Raw genomic sequence first — 15,760 nt, 5'->3', positions numbered from 1 at the left:
CTGAGTATATATAGATAAATTTGGAGGGGTGTGTGTGTGTGTGAAATATATTATTGCTAACACTGATTTTTTTCCTGGGAGGTAGGAGTATGAATCCATTTTGTACTTACTATGTTTTGCTGACTTGTTTTCCAATTGGTATTCATGACGAATACATGTATTACTTTTGTAATAAAAATTTTAAAATTTAAAACATCTTTTTTTTTTTTTTTTTGAGATGGCGTCTCATTCTGTTGCCCAGGCTGGGAGTGCAGTGGTGCAATCTCGGCTCACTGCAACCTCTGCCTCCCAGGTTCAAGCAATTCTTCCTGCCTCAGTCTCCTGAGTAGCTGGGATTACAGGCATGCGCCACCACACCAGGCTAATTTTTGTATTTTTCAGTAGAGACCGGGTTTCACCATGTTGGCCAGGCTGGTCTTGAATTCCTGATCTCAGGTGATCTGCCTTGGCCTCCCTAAGTGCCAGGATTACAGGTGCGAGCCACCACACTCAGCCTAAAACGCCTTAAATAAAGGACAATAACATTGATTTTAAGCCTTTCCCCCCCACCTTTTTTTTTTTTTTTTTTTGAGACAGGGTCTGGCTCTGTTGCCCAGGCTGGAGTTCAGTGACACAGTCTCGGCTCACTGCAACCACCTCCACGGCTCACGATATCCTCCCTCCTCAGCCTCCCAAGTAGCTGGGAGGTGTTGCCCAGGCTGGGAGCACGTGCCCCCACACCTGGCTAATATTTTTAAATTTTTTGTAGAAACAGGGTTTCACCATGTTGCCCAGGCTGATCTTGAACTCTTGAGCTCAGTCCATCCACCTGCCCCAGCCTCCCAAAGTGCTTGGATTACGGACGTGAGCCACCGCTTTCCACCAATTTTAAGCCTTTCAAGAGAAAACATTCCTTATCATCAGAGGCAATGGGAGTGTCTCACCAAAACTTTGCCCAATTACTCTTTAGCCTCAGTATTGATACTTCTGCATCTGTTCATCACCCTCTGTGGTTCTGGACCTGTCCACTCTTCCTGGCTGCCTTTCTTCTTGGTGGGTATGGAAGGAGTATGTGTGGGAGAGATGAGGAAGGAGGTGTTCCCGCCCTGCTTGGACACTGGGTGGTTGTGCTCAGAAGACTCACTCCTTGCCAGGCTGGAAGTAAACTTGAAGCAAAAGCTGGGGGATTTGAGAAGAGAAGGTAGACTGGCCTGGAAGTTGCATCAGGAGAAGCCAGAGGCTTTAAGCAAGCAAATGACCCCCTAGTTTCTCATCCCATAAACAAGCAACCATTACAGAAAGAGATTTTTGTTAAGAGAAGACTTTCACAGCCTTCCTCAATCATTCTGCATCCACCAAAACTCCCTGTATTTCTTAGGAGTTTGGAATACCTTTAAGTCATCCTTGTCTTAATGACTTTCTCACCTTTCAAATCTCAATTTTCATCTTCATCCCTTCTAGGTTCTTAGACACTATTAACCTCTTCTTCCTCTGTGCTTCCATCCATAGCACTTCCTTTATATGTCTGTTAGAACAGCCATCACATTCTATAATAATTTGCTGCCAAACTGTGATCTCCTTAATAGCTGGGACTAAGTCTTTTTGATCACTGCATCTTCAACACATATGGTCCACAACACACATGCAGTTTCCTGGCAAACCACATATACCTAACAAATGTTGATCTAAATTGTTGAAGGAAGATCTTCCCACCCTCTATCTTTTCCTTAAGTAGAGGGACTACACACATTCCTTCTCTTTTCCTTAAGGCTTTTCTTCACTCCTTTTCTTTGTTACAAGGTTTCTTTAATTCTTAAGAGATTATTGTGCGCTTACACATGCGCATGCCCCGGAACAAGTGGTGCAGATTTACGTCCATTTCCATGTGCATCATGGGGTCTGTAGTCCTTCTACTTCTCCAGTCCTCTTCTAGAACTTTTCTGCTTCTTCCCTTAATTCCACGACCTGGGGACATGGTCAATAAGTTGCTTTTAGCTGGGCTTTTATTTATTTATTTGTTTAGTTTTTGAAATGGGGTCTTGCTTCATTGCCCAGGCTGGAGTGCAGTTGCACCATCATGCCCCAAACTGCAGCCCCGACCTCCCTGGCTTAAGTGATCCTCCCACCTCAGCCTCTCGAGTAGCTGGGACTATAGGCACACACCATCATGCCCGACTAATTTTTAAACTTTTTGTACACACGTGATCTCATTATGTTGCCCAGGCTGGTTTCAAACGCCTGGGCTCAAGTGATCCTTCTGCCTCAGCCTTTGAAAGTGCTGAGATTACGGGCTTAAGTCACCTCTCCTGGTCCCTAGCTGAGCTTTTAGAGAGAAATTTTCCCTACACATTAAAAAGTGTCAGTCCAGTACTAGCCCTTTTCCTTACCTGTTGAGCCCTTATAATAATATGCCAGGCACTGTGTTGATTCATAATCTAGAGAGGCAGCCACTGCCTCAGGTGGATTCATTTATTCATTGGACATGCTCTGGAAACATATAACAAGGTATCTGATCTAGTTCTTGGTCAGGCGCAGCTTCCTTAAGGAATTGACATTCCTGCCAAATGCTCAAAGTTAAGTAGAAGGTGATGAGGGGAACCTGGGTTATAAAAGAGCCCAAGAGAACCATGCATTTAAGTCCCTGAAGTGTGGGGGATGATGGGACGGATAAGATGTTCAAGGATCCTGAAGACCTTGCCAATAGTTGGAATGTGGAGCTGGGGGTGGTGTGACCCAGATGAGGTTGAAGTAAGCAGGGACAAAACAGGACAGAGCCTTGCTGTATGCTAAGTCTGCTTTAGTCAGGAATCTTTTGGTTGAAAGTGACAACGAACCCACTGAAGGAAAAAAAGGGGCTAAGAGTTCAGGGTTCTCATCTTTGGTCTCCTTTGTGTTAGCTTCTCTCTTGATCAGGCCTCTGTGAGTGGTCTCTGATCTCCCTAGTCACACAGAAGCCAACAGCTGGAGTCAAGAGAAGGGGGTGAGGAAGGCCGATGAATAGGGGCTACTTGTCTTTCCACTATTACCCTCAAGTCTACCTTCTTTGCAGGCAAGTCTAGACCTCCTCAGGTAGACCCTCAGTGGGAGGGCAGGAAGCTTAGCCTTTTAGACTCCAAAGCCGTTTGCTTTCTTAAAAATAGCAAACCCACAGCCCCCTATCTCTTTAAGGGGCTAAACACATTTTCTCTGCTGTATCCTCAGCCTACCTGGGGAGCAGGACCATTTGGGTTTGGTAAGAGAAAAAAGGAGGGCGAAAACCCCGGACACTCCTCCTGTCTCCCGACCCTCGTTCTGGCCCTCTGGCCCTCAGTACTAAGCAGGCCCTGACCTACTTGTCTTACTCTTGCTGCTTCTTCCCGCCGGGCCTCTTGCCCCTTCTCCGACCATGCTGCAGGTCCTGCCCCAACTTTAGGACTTCAGAACTCCTCCACCGTGCCGTGGAGGAATAGCCCTTCTTCCACCTCACGCACACCCTACCACGGCAGAACCAATCGAAGACTATCCCAGCCGGGACCCCCCTTTTTTTTCTGGGACCCAGCGTTTCCGCCTCCGGGGCGCAGACTCCTCCCCCTCACCGTCCCAATTGTATTCCCTGGAAGAGCAGCCTGAAAAGCCTCCGCCTGCTCATACCAGGATAGGCAAGAAGCTGGTTTCTCCTCGCAGCCGGCTCCCTGAGGCCCAGGAACCACCGCGGCGGCCGGCACCACCTGGACCCAGCTCCAGGCGGGCGCGGCTTCAGCACCACGGACAGCACCCCACCAGCGGCCCTCCCTCCGGCGGCGCGCTCCAGCCGGTGTAGGCGAGGCAGCGAGCTATGCCCGCGGCATGGCCCGGCGCTGCGGCCCCGTGGCGCTGCTCCTTGGCTTCGGCCTCCTCCGGCTGTGCTCAGGTAAGGGAAAGACGGGCACTGGCCAGGTTCTCCTACCCCAGCCAACGGCCCAAGACTCGCCGCCCTCTGACTCACCCCTGCTAGGCCGGAAGGTGGAAGAAGGGATTCCCTAGAGGTGGGGGAGTCTGCTGGGGGTTAGGGGAGAGCCCCCCGGGACTGCAGAGAGCACCTGGGAGGCTGGACTGGGAAGGAGACATACTCGAAGGAGTAAGTGAAGCAAGAAAGAGATGGAAACCTGGCCAGCGGTGGTAGGGGTAGGCACAGAGAGCAAGGAGGCAGGGGATCTCCCCAGGCGTCCTGGGGTGGCAGGAGGCCAGCTCTGAGGGCGCTAAGATGCCATCTGACTTTTTGTGAAACATTATCTCAAGAAAGGTACCTGGACCAGCACCCCTCCCTGGGCTCCCCATTGTTTCCCATCCCCCACATTGGGCTCCAGATTCTCGTCACCCCTCAGGGGCAGAGAAGGGGAGAAAACGGAACGGACTTTTCAACCCTCCTGTAGGGTGGGACAGGAGGCTTGGAAGGGAAGAAGCTCTGCCAGGCTGAGGACTAGGAAGGAACTCTCTGAGGGGATGGGGAGGGGTGTGTTCGTGCAGAGTTGCAGAGGGGGATGCAGTGTGCCGGGGAGGGGCAGGTACAAAGGGAATGCACAACTGAATGAGCTTTCCACACCTACAGGCCACCTCTAGGGGTGGGCTGCTGTGTGTGTGAAACTTGGGGCTAGATATATGCCTGACCCACAGCTTAGGCAGCCCAGCTATTCCACTCCAACCCAGTGCCTTTAGGGAGAGGGGAGGATGGCGTCGTGACCACAGTCACGTGTCATTACGTGAGGCACATAATGTCATTTGCACATGTAAATGGTGAACGGGAACAGTTATTTGTGTCCCACCACACATACACTTTCTCCTCCTCAATCGGCAGGAGAAAGGATGTGTGTGGTGGGACACAAATAACTGGGACAAATAACTGTTCACCTTCACCGCCCTGCAAAACCTCCCTTGAGTCATAGGTATTTGCTGGGGAAGCCATGGAAGCAGAAATCTCAAACTGCCCTCTGAGACTTTGGGGGAAGAGCAGGTCTCCATGAATCCTTGCAGAGTGGGTTCTTAGTCTCAAGTCATCTCTGTGGAGCTGTGTAGACTCTTTGGTCAGTGGTCTCAGAGAGGGGCTTTTCTATGAAGACATTAATCTGGGGCCTCCCTGGGGTTAATCTAAGCATTTTGCAGTATACTTTGGGATGTAGGGAGATACTGGTTGGGCCTGGATTTTCCCATTTGCCTGGGGAGGGTGGGATGCTGGGTGGGCTCTCCTTGCCTGCTTACTTTCGTCCTGCCTTTCCCCTGCCCAGGGGTGTGGGGTACGGACACAGAGGAGCGGCTGGTGGAGCATCTCCTGGATCCTTCCCGCTACAACAAGCTTATCCGCCCAGCCACCAATGGCTCTGAGCTGGTGACAGTACAGCTTATGGTGTCACTGGCCCAGCTCATCAGTGTGGTGAGTAGGGGTCCCAGGCTCTCTGCCCAGCTACTGAAATCAGCCCCGCCAAAATGTGTTAATGCTTGTGTGCTTCCTCCCCTCGTGTTTCCAAGGCTTGGGGAGGTGTGAGAGGGACCCTGGGTGGTGGCAGTGACCCCACAGGCTTAGGGGCCTTCTCGGCAGCCTCTCTTCCTCCCTGCAGCATGAGCGGGAGCAGATCATGACCACCAATGTCTGGCTGACCCAGGTAAGCGTAAGTGCTCTCTTCCACCCACACCCCTGGCCTTCTCTCTCTTCCTTTTTCCCCATGTGCTTTTTTCTTTCTTAATCTCTCAAAACAGGCAGAAAAGTATAGAGTTTGGAGTCCTAAACAATTGGATTTGAATCTTGGCACTCACCAGCCTTGTGACTTTAAACATATTAAACTCTCCAAGATTCATTTTCTCATTTGTAAATGTAGATTCTAATACTGTACCTTGGCCTAGCTGTGCAAATTAAATGAGAAAGTACCACATGAGCCATACCTGATGGGCAGAGAAGTCACTGTGGGGAAGAGGCTGGCTTTTAAAAGGTCCCTCAAGCCATATGGGCCCCCTCTAGTTCGTTTCCTTAACCTTGAGCCCCGCCCAGGTCACAAGTTGGTACTGCCTCCCTCTCTCATTTCCCAGGAGTGGGAAGATTATCGCCTCACCTGGAAGCCTGAAGAGTTTGACAATATGAAGAAAGTTCGGCTCCCTTCCAAACACATCTGGCTCCCAGATGTGGTCCTGTACAACAAGTAGGTGCAATGGGAAGGTTGGGGGAGACCATTGGAGGGCTCAGGGAGGGAAGGGGTTCTGGGGAAAATAAGAGAAATTACTTATGCTATGGGAGGGGAGGGACTTATAATAGATATGTAGTCACTACCTAGACAGACAGACCCAGACCAGTGAGGTACAGTGTGGACAGCCAAGGTGACCTGGGCAATGACCAGCCCACTCCCAGCCGGTTAGGACTCCCAGTATGTATTTGATGATGTGGTGGGGATACAAAAAAGTATTGACAGCCCCCAGCGCCTCAACTGATTCAGGAACAGGCTTTCCTGGAAGCCTGGGAAGGATCAAAGAACTTTAAGTTCCCAGTTTCTCCTCCAGGTTCTATCCTGTCTCCTGCAATAATCCATCTTATCTCTAAGGTACAAAGCCACCTTCCTCAACTGATGGGACCATGCCCTGTCCCCTTCCATTGCTTGGGGCTCCTCACTCTGGCCTCCTGGCTCCCCTGACTTCTCCACCCTCATGAGGATCAACCAGCTTATACAATGTGTGACAAGTAGCAGATGTGTCCCCTTCCTCCACCCACCACCCCCTTCTACCTGCAAGGTGTCACACAGGCCTTCTGACCAGGACACTTCTTCTGGTCACTAACCTTCCCCCCCCTCCCCATATCCCCTTCTTGCTCAATTCCACCTCTCTATACTCCTGGATGGTTACTCTCAGATCTGGGTGTCCCCTCCCCATGTCTCCCTCTGGTTTTGCTCTCCTCCCATTAGGGGCTGGGTTGATGGGTAAGGAGGAAGGAACGCTTAGGCCAGGGCTGACTGTGCCCATCCTTTGGCAGTGCTGACGGCATGTACGAGGTTTCCTTCTATTCCAATGCCGTGGTCTCCTATGATGGCAGCATCTTCTGGCTGCCGCCTGCCATCTACAAGAGCGCATGCAAGATTGAAGTAAAGCACTTCCCATTTGACCAGCAGAACTGCACCATGAAGTTCCGTTCGTGGACCTACGACCGCACAGAGATCGACTTGGTGCTGAAGAGTGAGGTGGCCAGCCTGGACGACTTCACACCTAGTGGTGAGTGGGACATCGTGGCGCTGCCGGGCCGGCGCAACGAGAACCCCGACGACTCTACGTACGTGGACATCACGTATGACTTCATCATTCGCCGCAAGCCGCTCTTCTACACCATCAACCTCATCATCCCCTGTGTGCTCATCACCTCGCTAGCCATCCTTGTCTTCTACCTGCCATCCGACTGTGGCGAGAAGATGACGTTGTGCATCTCAGTGCTGCTGGCGCTCACGGTCTTCCTGCTGCTCATCTCCAAGATCGTGCCTCCCACCTCCCTCGACGTGCCGCTCGTCGGCAAGTACCTCATGTTCACCATGGTGCTTGTCACCTTCTCCATCGTCACCAGCGTGTGCGTGCTCAACGTGCACCACCGCTCGCCCACCACGCACACCATGGCGCCCTGGGTGAAGGTCGTCTTCCTGGAGAAGCTGCCCGCGCTGCTCTTCATGCAGCAGCCACGCCATCATTGCGCCCGTCAGCGCCTGCGCCTGCGGCGACGCCAGCGTGAGCGCGAGGGCGCTGGAGCCCTCTTCTTCCGCGAAGCCCCAGGGGCCGACTCCTGCACGTGCTTCGTCAACCGCGCGTCGGTGCAGGGGTTGGCCGGGGCCTTCGGGGCTGAGCCTGCACCGGTGGCGGGCCCCGGGCGCTCAGGGGAGCCGTGTGGCTGTGGCCTCCGGGAGGCGGTGGACGGCGTGCGCTTCATCGCAGACCACATGCGGAGCGAGGACGATGACCAGAGCGTGAGTGCCGCAAGCTGGGACCCCGGGCGTGAGAAATGGGGTCTGCCAGGGCCCGGGTATCTGGAAAGCAGCGGCGTTCTATAGACATGCAGAGCTAGTAGGAGTGTAGGGGAGGAAAATGTGAGTCAGGCCTGTGTTGCGGGCCTGGGTGCTGGCTAGGGCCCTTCTGGGTTGGCTTCCGGGAGATTGTGCGGCCTAAATTGGAGTCGGTGGAAGATGACCTTGCTGCTTCCTGAGGGCTAGCACCCAGGGCAAAATGCCTGAGCTGGGGCATCGTTATATGGGCAGGGAGGCCTGAAACACGAGGAGGCCCTTTAGGGTTGGCAGCCAGCCTGTGGCCGTGACCCCGAGAGTCCCCCCCCACCCCCCGCTGCTTGCATGCCCACATCCAAGTTGTTAACCTGCAGCTCTTAGCACAAGTGATGAGTCTTTTGTGCACCGCACAGGCAGGAGGGGGCAAAATTGAGGACAGTAGGAGTGGTGTGTATTGGGGGAGGGGTGGCGTTGGTGGCGGGGTTAGAGATTCCAGGAGCCTGCTTGTGGTGGAGAGCATGGAGTCCTAAATCAATATCCGTGCTCTTCTGAGTCCCAGGGGATGGCCTCCTGAAATATTTATGGAGATGGGGGTGGGTGAAGGGGAGGGCTCCTTGGTCCCTTCCTCAGGCTTTCTGCACACCCGGCTTTTGGCTTCTTCTACAGGGTTCCCTGAGAGCTTCTTTGAGACTGAGCCAAGAGTTGGGGGGAGATATGATAGGCTGACATCCCCCCGACCCCGCACTTTGGGTAGGGGCCGGCCCCACCCTGTGGTCAGTCTCTGGCTACCTGGCTGGTTCCAGGCTGAGGCTCAGCTGTTGCCATGGTGACTGGCCAGGTTTCCTCTAGGACAGCTGCCATTCTGGCTGGGGGATGAAGAAGGGCATTGCGGTGTGGGCCTCAGAGATCTGTTTCCCTGGACAGCAGGAGATGGGTTGGAGCTGAAGCTTGGACCAGGGAGCATACACTAGAGGAGATGGGGTGGGAACCTTAGAGCCAGCTGAGGCCAAGTGGGAGATGCTGGGATTCAGGGACTCAGCAGGCTGTGGTTACCGCCTCCACCTCTCCTGCTGCAGTCACGCATGTATTGTGCATTTACCGAGCTAGGTGCTGAGGATGTGGTGACCTACTTGGATGCTTCACAGGCACCTCAAACTCAACATGCTCAAAACTGAGTATTTGGTCTACATCCTAACCACCAACTTGCTCCTCCACCAGTTTTTAGTACACAGCATCACCATTCACTCAATGGCTCAGACTGAAAACCCAGAGGGATCCTTGATCCTGTCCTTTCTCACCTCCCTCTCTGTCCAATTCATCAGAGGTCTTGTCCTGTCACAACCCCAAAGTCATTCTCAGCTTCATCCGTTTTTCAGCATCTCCATGCTAACACCCTGGTTCTAGGACATCATCAGCTCTTGCCTGGCCTAGGGCAGAAGAGTCTCCTAATAGTCTCCCTGATTCAGCTCCTGTGCTCCTGCATCCAAATAGATGTCTCCCTCTCGGCTCATGCCTTTCCCTCCTTGCCCAGGTCACTGGTCACTGGCTTATCTTTTATTTATTTTTTTGATATGTGTTTCGCTTTTATTGCCCAGGCTGGAGTGCAGTGGTGCGACCTCGGCTCACTGCAATCTCCGCCTCCGGGGTTCAAGCGATTCTCCTGCCTCAGCCTCCCGAGTAGCTGGGATTATAGGTTCCCGCCACCACACCCAGCTAATTTTTTGTATTTTTAGTAGAGACGGGGTTTTACCATGTTGGCCAGAATGGTCTCAAACCCTTGACCTCAGGTGATCCACCCGCCTCAGTCTCCCAAAGTGCTGGGATTACAGGCATGAGCCACTGCGCCCAGCCTGGCTTATCTTGTCTTAAGCAAGTCAAGCTCTTTCGTGGCCTCAGGACCTTTGCACACATGGGTCCCTCTGCCTGGGATGCCCTGTTTTTTTCTTTAAAAAAAAAAATTATTACAATTATTAACTTTCACTCTACTATTTGAGAGTAAATTGTAGACACTGTGACCCTTTATCCCAAATAATTCAGTGTGTCTCTCCTAAGAACAGGGACACTCTCTTGCATAACCCAGGTTCAGTGATCGACTGCTGGAAATTTAGCATTGATATCTGTATCTCATATAAATTCAACATTTAAATTTTCCCAATTGTCCCAGTGATGTCCTTTGTAGCATCACCCCCCACCCTCATCCTAATCCAGGGTCTCAAATTACATTTAGTTGTCATGTCTCTAGTTTCCTGCAATCTGGAACAATTCCTCAGCTTTGTCTTTCATGGCATAAACGTTTTTAAAGGGACCAGGCCGGCCGAATGTCCCTCCGTGTGGGTTTGTCTGATTGTTTCTTTAACTTTTTCCTCATGCAGCTGGTTCTCTCTCACTCATCAGACCTCAGCTTAAATCTCACCTCCTCAAAAAGGCATTCCCAGACCACATTCTAAATGATATCTCCTCCTTTTATCTCAATCCTTTGTTTGCCAGTGTGGAATTTTTAAATTTGTGCTTATTTTTGCTCCACCTCCCTCAGTAGACTGTAAACCACTGGCTGCGTTTCTGTTGCTCATTTGCATCCCCAGTGTGTAGCATGGTGCCAGGTATATAACAGGCACAGTTGCCACGCGAGTGAGTTCTTCAGCTGCTGACTAAATAAAGATGCTCAGTGGCTGTCTCCCCACCCCCTGAGCTGGCCTGGCTCCAGATAAACACGTGCACAAAGGCCCAGACTCAGGCTGGAGTAGAGGAGCTCTGAGGAGATGCTGGCCGTTTGTGCAAGCCTTGTGACTGGCTCTCAAACCCACAGACAGCATTATCTTTTTGACCGATTTGTTCACATCTGGGACCTGGTCTCACCCTCTGGGGACGTAGTGTGGTTGGATGGGGCTCAGTGTGTGATCATAAAAGGAGCCAGGCCGGCTGAGGCAGCCACTTACTCACTAAAGCATCAGCCATTTACTCAACACTCTGTGTTCCAGATGTTGAGATGACAAAGATGAATCAGGGTCCTTGTTTAGGAACTTGTAGCTTAGTAGGGGGACAGGCATGCAAATTGAAACAATACAGTACAGTAAATATACTGTGATGGAGACGTGTACACAGTGCAGAGGGAACCCAGAGCAGACAGCAGTTCATGCTGATCTGGGGATCAAGGCAGCCTTCAGAGAAGGTGATGTTTGATTTGGGCTTTGAAGGATATGTAGGAGTGCACCAGGTAGAGAAAGGGAGCTCAGGATTTCCAGACACAAAGGAAACCCAAAGACACAGAGATCTGGGAGGACACACTAGGGTTTGGTAGGGCTATGTTATGGGGTGGGAGAAGGAGGAGATAGGCTCATATTTGTCATGGGTGGTCTTGATTCCAGACTGGGGAGTTTGGATGGGCCCTGAAGGCAGTGGGGCCACTGGAGGCTTTTACTAAGATCAGAGCCATGCTTTAACAAGATCATTCTGGGATCACTGCAGGAGAGGAGTGGGGTGTGTGTCTGTGTGGTGGGACCCGCTTATACTCGTTTGTCTCCCATCCTGCATCATGTGACCTGGGCCCCCTCCGTCTCCTCTATCCAGGTGAGTGAGGACTGGAAGTACGTCGCCATGGTGATCGACCGCCTCTTCCTCTGGATCTTTGTCTTTGTCTGTGTCTTTGGCACCATCGGCATGTTCCTGCAGCCTCTCTTCCAGAACTACACCACCACCACCTTCCTCCACTCAGACCACTCAGCCCCCAGCTCCAAGTGAGGCCCTTCCTCATCTCCATGCTCTTTCACCCTGCCACCCTCTGCTGCACAGTAGTGTTGGGTGGAGGATGGACGAGTGAGCTACCAGAAGAGGGGTGCTGCCCCCACAGACCCATCCTTTTGCTTCATCTGGAGTCCCTCCTCCCCCACGCCTCCATCCACACACAGCAGCTCCAACCTGGAGGCTGGACCAGCTGCTTTGTTTTGGCTGCTCTCCATCTCTTGTACCAGCCCAGGCAATAGTGTTGAGGAGGGGAGCAAGGCTGCTAAGTGGAAGACAGAGATGGCAGAGCCATCCACCTTGAGGAGTGATGGGCAAGGGGCCAGGAAGGGGACAGGATTGTCTGCTGCCTCCAAGTCATGGGAGAAGAGGGGTATAGGACACGGGGTGGAAGGGCAGGAGCTCAGACCGCACCGGGCTGGCCTGACACAATGGTAGCTCTGAAGGGAGGTGAAGAGAGGGGCCTGGGTGTGACCTGACACCTGCCGCTGCTTGAGTGGACAGCAGCTGGACTGGGTGGGCCCCACAGTGGTCAGCGATTCCTGCCAAGTAGGGTTTAGCCTGGCTCCATGGTCACAGACCCCTGGGGGAGGCTTCCAGCTCAGTCCCACAGCCCCTTGCTTCTAAGGGATCCAGAGACCTGCTCCAGATCCTCTTTCCCCACTGAAGAATTCTGCACCCTCTGGACTTCCCTCTTCTTCCTTCCTTTCTCAGGCTCAAGGTGTGGGGGGCAAGGCTGAGTATTAGGGGAGCTTCTGAGTTCTGAATCTTTGGGTGACCTGCTTGGAGTCTCAGGTCCAAATACTTGAAATCTGTGAGAAGTCCAAGTTCATGGGCTTTTGGAACTGGAAGAACTTTGTACAGCCATGGATTCCAACATAAGCCATGTTGCAGATGAAGAAACTGACCCACACGGTGAGACAAGCACAGGTGGGTCTGACTCTTCCTCCCTGCCCTGAGATCCATCTGTCGAGTGCCCTGTTTTTTCCCCACTTTGAACTGACTGGTTACTCTAAGGAAGTGAACTAAGGATGTTAGCTTTAAGCCAACCCAGCCTCTTTGTCCACAGCAGAGCTGAGGTGAACAGCTGGAACCCTGCTACATCCGTGCTGCTCCAGTCTGTTCTGCTCATGGCTCCATCCTTCTGGCTGTCACTCTTCCTCTTCCCCTTCCCAACCAAACCTGAGCAGCTTTGAAGCAGAACTTGGGAAGGACAGGGCTGCTGCTGCCAGCGACACCTCAGAAAGCATAGCCTCGGCTTCCTGCCCCATGTGTCCCTGGAAGCTGTACCCTGACTCTGCTTCCAGAGGCCAGCTGGAGGCCACCTGGCTGGGTAGCCCAGAGAACAGACCTTTTAAGGGATCTCCTGCTTGCTTGTGGTCCCAGCCTGGGCTCAACGCTGGGCCAGCAGATGGTGGGTTACAGACGGGTCAGCCTGCCAAGTGCACCTGAGGGACCTGACCTGACACAAGCCATTTTGTCCCTCGAGCCCAGCTGGGACTCCTGCTTCTCTAAGCAGGGCAGAGGGAGGAGACACAGCACAGGCATAAGAGCATGGGACAGGGACCCCCGGGTCTGGATTCAAGTCCTGGCCCTGCTAGTAACTCATGTGAGCCAGCTTGAGCAAGTCCCTTCATCTTGCTAGAGCTCAGCTTCCTTGCCTATAAAACGTAGGTGGCAATGCCCTCTTCCTGAGGTTGCTGTGAGGATAAGGCAGTGCTTGTGAAAAAGTCTAGTGCTGTACCTGGCACAGAGTAGATGCTTCATGAATGTTGAGTCTGACAGGCAACTGGAGCTGGTGAGAATGGGGTCCCCTGACTGTCATGCCAGCCTCCCTCCCAGGCCCACTCTTCCCCCCTCTTCCCTGAGGAAACCAAGTCTCCCTTATCAGGAAGAGTTGGGGGAGCTGGGAGGAACATTACAGCAACACCAGAGGGAGTCTAGCGGGTGGGCAGGCTTCTCTCTGCAGCCCCCTCAGCAGTTTCATTCCATTCCTGGGCTGAACCCTTGCCCTGGCCCTGCCTCCCTTCTGGGTCAGCACCTCCTGACACAGGTGTGTGCTCAGGGACCCCAGGCTCTAGTCCTGTACTGGCTGTGGAAGCATATCACTGGGACAGGAAGCCAGTGGCTGCAGGAGACAGGCCTCAGCGCATCTCCTCGTCTGTCAGGATGGGCTCACGGACACCTTTTCTTGGTAGCAGGGAGTGTCTCTGCACTATGGAAACTTTCCCTCTTCTAGAGCAGATTGGGAGTTGCCTGTATTATGCCTGAACCCTCCTTGAACTCATGGTCCTGGGGAAGGCGTCTTGGAACCAAACAGCAACAGGAAAAGAGCCTCCCTCTGAAGGGTAGGATGCCGGCCTGAGGCCCTCCCTCTTGGCTCTCCCAGGGCCTGGGCTACCCCGAGGCCCCAGCAGCTGCTGCTGTGGCTGTACTTGCTTTTAATATTTCCCATACATGGCTGTTGTCCAAGTTAAGTCACCAAATGGTGCTAGAGGGGATGGCAGAGAGCAGCTTGTCCAGCTCCTCTCCATGACCCGGTTAACACACGAGTAAACAGGCCTAGAGGTTGTCTACTGTTTGACCTCTTTTAAGACCCGGCTGTGCTGCATCTACAAAATGAAGATGACAGAGCTAGCCGAGGTCTTCAGCAAGGAAGAAAGGGGTCAGTGTACATGAAAGGGTTACCTGGGCAGTGTCATTCCCTCCATCTCTGTACGCAGCCCTTTGGGAACCAACACAATAAGGAAGAGGTGAGGGCAGAGGTGAAGGCTCCACTGCCCAGGCAAGGTGCTACCATGTGGTGGGAGAGTGTGAACCCTCAAGTGCACTGGGAAGCTTTGGGGAACCACAGTCTCTTCCACCCTTGGGTCGTGTGTCGTCCTCTTCTCTTGATGTCAGGGAAGCCCCTATGCCTCCTTCCCGTGGTGGGGCTATCTGCAGAGAATCGGGTGCCCAGCTTAATGCTGGGCAAGGACTGGAGGAAGCTCCAGATCTGGAGGCGGCAGAGATACTGGATGGAAACCTGGAGCAAGGGTTTGGGAGGGGAAGTGAGGAAACAGGTTGAGACTATCTCCATCAGAGATGGCAAGGCCACAGGTGATCTGAGAACTATTTTTGTCTGAAAAGAAGGCATGCACAGGCTCTCTGCTTTTGACAGGTGGCGTTGCAGTGGGAGGAAGGCAGCTTCCTGGCGGGGAGATAGAAATACTAGAACAGCTGGTACCAAGTTATTGAAAATTTAAAAGCAAACAAGACACAGCAGCCCCCAGGTGGTGTGTTCTGCTGAGGAAGGCTACAGCAGAGGAAGGGCAAGACCGTTTCCCCCAATGGTCTTGAAACGGAAGAGGAAACAGGGAGGGCTCTTTGGATGGTGTGGGGACCTGGGGCTGTTTGTATTCCAGTATTAGCTCCTGTTACTAAGGGTCTGCTCTGCGCCAGGTCCTCAGCATGCGTTGTCTTTATTCCGCGTGACAATCCTATGGGAAGGGGCCTCCACCTACATAACAGAAATGCGGCTCAGAAAGACCAAGTGACAGCTAGTGAGTAGTGCTGGGCCTGAACCCCGAAGTCCACACTCTTGCTATAGCCGCTGAGGCAGGCAGAAGAGCTCCTTGGGAGGAAAGTAAGGGGCATTCAAGGCCTTCTCTGAATCACTCCCCAAGCCAGAGTAGACCTGGTTCCAGTTGTCCCCCCGTTTCCGGGCAGAGTCAGGCAGGTGTCATACCATCCCTCCCCGCCCAACCAGTGCTGGCCAGACTCCCATTCACCGACCTTGACTAGACAGCGAACAGCCACCTTTTAGTATTCATCCCAACAGGTCCAGGCGGTCAGTGTGATAGCCACGCAGTTCCTAAGGGACTGTAGGTCTAGGAATCATTAGGACACTCACTCAGCCACCCTCGATGCCCCCATCTTCCCCACACTGCCCTTGGCCTCCCCGCTCTGCACTCCTGGAGTATTTGCACTGGTCTAGCCTACTCCAGGTCAGACTCATTAGGAACTCAAGATTCTCGTAAAGAAAGTTGTTTCCAAAGTTGTCTTGTCACTCTATTTGGGGGTTGGGAGAG

General features: G+C 52.8%; 1 protein-coding gene across 1 annotated transcript; it reads left to right on the top strand.

Moving 5' to 3' along the window:
* The first annotated feature begins 3,642 nt into the window (after positions 1-3,642).
* CHRNB2 (cholinergic receptor nicotinic beta 2 subunit) lies at positions 3,643-15,134 on the top strand. Its single transcript, XM_001152392.7, has 6 exons — positions 3,643-3,868; positions 5,220-5,365; positions 5,550-5,594; positions 6,016-6,125; positions 6,947-7,919; positions 11,520-15,134. The coding sequence occupies exons 1-6, from the start codon at positions 3,805-3,807 to the stop codon at positions 11,688-11,690; spliced, it is 1,509 nt and encodes a 502-aa protein (XP_001152392.1). The 5' UTR covers positions 3,643-3,804; the 3' UTR covers positions 11,691-15,134.
* Positions 15,135-15,760: the final 626 nt, after the last annotated feature.

This window comes from Pan troglodytes, chromosome 1 (assembly GCF_028858775.2).
Source record: "Pan troglodytes isolate AG18354 chromosome 1, NHGRI_mPanTro3-v2.0_pri, whole genome shotgun sequence".
Taxonomy (NCBI): Eukaryota; Metazoa; Chordata; class Mammalia; order Primates; family Hominidae; genus Pan; species Pan troglodytes.
The sequence above is the reverse complement of the archived record's forward strand: the minus strand, read 5'-3'. Positions and strand labels throughout refer to the sequence as shown.

Bases quoted from the DNA above. Each gene is read 5' to 3' on its own strand.
- CHRNB2 (XM_001152392.7), top strand. From the start codon at position 3,805: ATGGCCCGGCGCTGCGGCCCCGTGGCGCTGCTCCTTGGCTTCGGCCTC. The intron at 5,595-6,015 runs GTAAGCGTAAGT...CTCATTTCCCAG, and splicing joins CCAATGTCTGGCTGACCCAG to GAGTGGGAAGATTATCGCCT. The intron at 6,126-6,946 runs GTAGGTGCAATG...ATCCTTTGGCAG, and splicing joins GATGTGGTCCTGTACAACAA to TGCTGACGGCATGTACGAGG.